Genomic DNA, 5,155 nt, shown 5'->3' with positions numbered 1-5,155 from the left:
TTAACAGAACACGATGACTGACTGAAGAATGCTGCTCACTGATTGGCTAAAGATGTGTCAGTCACATGATGACATCACTGTCTTTGGGTTCTTTTTACAATTATGCTCGTGCATTAATGATGTTTGGGCACAGGTACAGAAGCTTTATCCTGGAACTGTTGGTTCAACTGTGCAAAAGTCTGTGCCAACAGTGTGTGTGTGTGTGTGTGTGTGTGTCTGTGTGAGTGTGTGTGTGTGTGTGTGTGTGTGTGTGTGTGTGTGTGAGGCCCCCTGATGAAGAGCGTCCTCTGAGTTCAGCTGAATGGAGTTTAACAATGCAGGAATGTGTGTGTGTGTGTGTGTGTGTGTGAGGCGGGGGATTTGGACGACTCTCTTTGGTTTCCATAGAAACATGATGTAAGGGTGAGGGGGCGGGGCTCTTCTCCTTTCATTGTGTGAGTGTGTGTATGTCCTTTTGTGCTTGCTTTAAAGTTTGTGTGGACCGGCTGGTAGAGAGACCTCACTCGATGGAGGAGTAAGACGAAGATCGCAGCAGCAGAGCGGCGTGACGACTGACGGGGTCGAAGACAGGAAGCTGGAAGTTGGAGGAAGTCTGTAATGTAGAGGTGAGGGAACAGGAGCTTTTGTTCTTCGGGGAGTGTGTGGCCCCTTCGTGACGTTTTCAGAGTCCAGATTGAACCACCTCTGACTTCTTCTCTGGTTTTCTCTGCCGTGTTATTGTGGGCTGCTGCAGTTCCCCTGTCAGTCTCTGGGTGGAGCTGCAGCCTGGGGCAGATGAACGCAGTGACACTGCTCATGAATGCATTCGTGTGTGTGGCTGTCTTTGTGTTGTAAATGCGATTAGACACTGGCAGCTCTGCTCCTGTTGTTGTTGACCTACTTCTGTAGCTTCACTTTAACCTGAAATCGTCTCCGAGGGCGCACTCGGCTAACTTTACTGTTTCTGCTTCATGTGGAAGCAACCCAACTGCTCAGCTTCATTCTCATGTGCAGGCAACATTTTAAAGATAAGTCAGAGTTTAAACACTGCAAACAACACAAACCTTCATATATACAAATCTACATGTACATAATTTCCTTAAACTATTCTGATTCTGATCTCACGAAGGTTTTAAACCAGGACATACTGTTGCTGAAAGCTGGGGTATAAAAATCCCACCGGAACTGGAGATCAGAGGAACTGCCCACGTCATGGTCAGCATGTAGGAGGAGGTCAGAAGAGGTGCAACAGTGAGTCTGCAGCTCTGTGTGAAGCATGGCGGAGTCTCCATCGTGGTTCCAGATGCATGTCAGCCAGAGGTGATGTAGGTCTTCAAACACACTGCCAGTGAAAGCATCCTGAATAGAAACATACGGCGGATCAGCCTCTGCAGAGCCCGGACCTCGAGGAGTGGTCAAACATCCAAAGCATCGGGTCAGGCTGAAGCTTGCTGAGGGACGTTGAACCAAATGTCAGTGCAGAGAAAGTGCAATTTTAAAAAAATAGTATTTCTGTACAATCACTCCACCCTGGTAAAAACAAACATTTCAAAGGAGCGATTAAAAGCCCCAAATCACAGACGGTGGTGCTGACAATGAGTGGGTGGAAACGTCTGAGCATCACCTTCATGTCATTAGAGAACCTGTGCAGGTGTTTGGGAGGTTAGCTGTTAGTGTCCGAAAACACGAGGGGGATGGTATATGTGTCACACTGTTTGATGTGAGGGGTGGAGGGAAAGGTGGAGATGGAGGTAAGGATTAATTCACACATAGTAAAAAAGGCTGCAGGCCAACTCTGACCTGACGTTTGAGCCTTTAAGTCTGAAAAATGAAATGCAGTATACAGAATACTACAGAGTACTATCTGTCACTTCCTCTGTGTCCAGGTTCACCGCGACAGCCTGAGGAGAACTCCTCCCTCAGCACCTCCATCATGACGGACAGACAACACCCAGGCGTGCCTTCCCCCTCGCTCTCTTCAAATGTTCACCACAACGGCAGGATTGGGGGGGCGGTGCCAAAAAGTCCCATGACCCCTGATCAAAATGGTAGTCTGGATCCAGGACCGGGATCCCACAATCCCAGTAAAGTCAGCAGCAGGACGCTGACCTCCACCTCACCCCTGAGGACCCTCAGGACTCTCGGAGGCCTCGTGAGTCCAGCAGGTCCCAGTCCTGAAGGCGGCAGCGTCAGACCTCGGGGACAGAGCCTTAGCTCTGCACTCAGCTCCAGAATGAGAATCACGACCCCCCGAAGCAAGGTAACTCTCACCTGCAGTGAAAGACACACCTGAGCTGGTCCCACGAGTCCAGGAGAGACAGGAGCTCCCAGGTGGAGTCAAATCTGAAGGGAGGTGTTGATCAGTCTTTGGGTAGCTCTGATCAGACAGAGGTCTGATGAGACGAGTTAGAACCTAAACATCTGGATGGACCACACGTGTGGTCAGAGTTACCTCATGTGATTTTAATAACAGCCTGAATAATTAAGAGAGGTCACAGATTCAGGGGAGACCCTGATGATCAAACAGCCTTTTAGCTTATAAAGAGTCATCACCTGTCTGAAGTTCTGCACCTGGATGAACTCCAATCAAATCTGCAGACAGTCAGAAGCAACACGCTGACACAAGCTGCCTCAGACTCTGTTCTCAGTGTGGTGCAGACTCTTCTGCTCTGCAGTATTTGACAACTGTGAAACTGCAGATCAAAGTGAAACTCAACATGCAGTAAAGAGTTTTGGTGATTTTGGAAAGAGCGGTGAGGACAGATGGTGACATCGTGGCGTTCAGATGCTGTCACATTAGGTGTGTTGCAACTCAAACCTTTAACTCAGACTCCTGTTAACCACCTGTAACACCTGTGTTGTTGGTGCAGCGTAGGAGCAGCCAGCAGGGGGAGCCAGAGGCCCTGTTGGACCTGATCCTGGAGTCTCAGTGTCAGAGGCTGGACGACCAGAGAGCCAGCGTCAGCCTGCTGCCCGATCCGGGACCAGCTGCTCTTTGTGGGGCCTGCAGTCCAGATCAACCCCCTGTGCCCAGCCTGGACTTTTACTACATGCTCATACACTACCAGGTCTGTATCTTTACTGGGTTAACTGGTAACTAAAGATTGGACACACTGGTGTGGTTGGTTGGTGTGGGAGTATCAATGCTCCCGACCAATCAGATTCTTGTGATGTCACAGCGTTTCTTACCTCTGATTTTGAAAACAGAGACCTCCCCAAGTTAGTGTTGTTCTTGACTAAAGCAAAGAGAAAAGGTAAATAATAAAGCCTTTGGGTTAGTTTTGGTTTGGGGTTAGCAGCAACATGTTAGCAACAGATCCTGTAAGCTGAGGCTTCCTAGACTGGATTTGTTTAGTCGGGGAGATCACACAGATCCCTGATCAAAGGCCAAGTCCGCACCTCAAAGCAGACTTGATGTGCTCTTTAAAACACTTCTGAACCTGTTTAGCAGCGTGGCTTATCCTGCTGAAGGGCCACGACCATCAGGGAGCACCATTTCTCTGAAAGGTGGACACGGCCTGTAACAGTGCTCAGGCAGGCCTGTCACAGTAACATCCACATGGATGCAGGACACAACTTTTCCCAGCTGAACATCACCCAAAACATCGTGCCGCCTCCTCGGCTCATCTTCTTCCAATCTGGCCTTCTGGTTCCAGGTGTTCCCCAGGTAAGCAGTACGCATGCACCTGGGCATCCACATGATGTGTATGCTGACACCTTTCTATCAGAATGGGCCACCCGGTCCACCCTTCAGTGAACCTGGTGCCGTGTCGTTGGTTCTTTGATAGGTTACTGAGCCCTGCAGACCAAGAACAACCGAAGGGCTGCAGCTTTGGAGACACTCTGACCCAAACTGTCAGACACATTCAAATCCTCTTGTGCATTTTTCCTGCTTTTAACATCACGTCTGAGGACAAAATGCACACCTGCTCCCTGATATATCCACCCACTAACAGGTGGTGTGACTGTATTCACCTGTCAGCGGTCAGAATGTCAGCCCTGTCTGACGTATCCGACCGTTTCACTAGTTCACTCTGATCTATGAGCAATATGATAGTGCAGCTCCTGCATGTGTCCGAATGAACAACAAGAAGAATTCGTTTGCACCTCACTATCTGTACACCTTGTTTTAACATTAATCAGTAAAGGTGACGTGGGCGGGACTTTAGCAGTTTCAGTCAAATCGACACTTTACCTGAAGGATGGAAGAGAAGCTCATCAGAACAGATGATGATGGGGATAAAAAGATTTTATCCATGTTTGTAGTGTTACATTAGCTACCAGACGGGTTATGACCCATGTGAGCTTCTGTCTGTGTCTGCATTGGGTCCACTCCCACTTACTGACCTCCCCCCATGACAAGATGGCTCTCTGTAAGGTGCAAACAAGTACTTTCTGTCAGTATGTCACAAGAGTGCGACTGGTCAGGGATGGATCAACGCTGATCTCGTCATCAGGATAGAACAGCCCTCACCTGTCTCTCTGTCTGCAGTCTGACAGGATGGAGGACCAGAGGTGTTCCCTCCCGGACCTGGATGACGTGCTCACTCCGGTTCCTGACGGTCAGGAGAACTTCTTCTCTTTGGTCCAGAGGGTCCAGTCCAGGAGGATGAATGAGCAGCGAGCTTCACTGCTGCTGAGGAACAGCGAGGAGGACCCGGACGCACAATCTGCTAGCTCCTCCCTCCATCGTCATCATCATCATCACTGATGAAGCCCCAAGTGTGATCGGGTGGAGCGACTGAACTAGTTCCCTTTAAGGAGTAGCATTTGTTGTTGAGTGTGGCTCCTCAGACTGAAACCAGGACCAGTGATCCTGGACGTGGGGCCATGAGGGTTTTCGTCTGCACGTAGGACAAACTGCTGTCAGAAATAACCTTAATTTTTACTAACACACCTGTAACACATGTCACATGACCAGGAATCACAGGTTGGTTTCTGTACGAATGCTTGGATGGACTCTGAGGTTTGATGTGATGTTTGGAAGTTTGTTTTAATCAAACTTCTGTGTGGATGGGTAAGTGGGGCTGTGTGGGTGGGTATTTATCTCACACAGCGCCCGCAGCATATTTGCCCTTCAAGGCTAGTGGGGATGCCGGTGTGGGCTTTCCCACAGGAAACCCACGTTAGTGGCCAAGAGAGGCATGTTTGGTGGGGCAAGCTGAGGTTTGACTGC

General features: G+C 49.4%; 1 protein-coding gene across 1 annotated transcript; it reads left to right on the top strand.

Annotated features, from left to right (window-relative positions):
* The first annotated feature begins 201 nt into the window (after positions 1-201).
* Positions 202-4,924, top strand: LOC146505997 (uncharacterized). Its single transcript, XM_085181152.1, has 4 exons — positions 202-605; positions 1,866-2,239; positions 2,850-3,047; positions 4,472-4,924. Exons 2-4 carry the CDS (start codon positions 1,913-1,915, stop codon positions 4,688-4,690), a joined length of 744 nt encoding a protein of 247 aa, XP_085037278.1. The 5' UTR covers positions 202-605; positions 1,866-1,912; the 3' UTR covers positions 4,691-4,924.
* Positions 4,925-5,155: the final 231 nt, after the last annotated feature.

This window comes from Neolamprologus multifasciatus, chromosome 12, assembly GCF_963576455.1.
Source record: "Neolamprologus multifasciatus chromosome 12, fNeoMul1.2, whole genome shotgun sequence".
NCBI lineage: Eukaryota > Metazoa > Chordata > Actinopteri > Cichliformes > Cichlidae > Neolamprologus > Neolamprologus multifasciatus.
The sequence above is the reverse complement of the archived record's forward strand: the minus strand, read 5'-3'. Positions and strand labels throughout refer to the sequence as shown.

Coding starts and splice junctions, on each gene's coding strand:
- LOC146505997 (XM_085181152.1), top strand. CDS start 1,913: ATGACGGACAGACAACACCCAGGCGTGCCTTCCCCCTCGCTCTCTTCA. Junction 2,240..2,849: donor TCACGACCCCCCGAAGCAAG/GTAACTCTCACC, acceptor TTGTTGGTGCAG/CGTAGGAGCAGCCAGCAGGG. Junction 3,048..4,471: donor ACATGCTCATACACTACCAG/GTCTGTATCTTT, acceptor CTCTGTCTGCAG/TCTGACAGGATGGAGGACCA.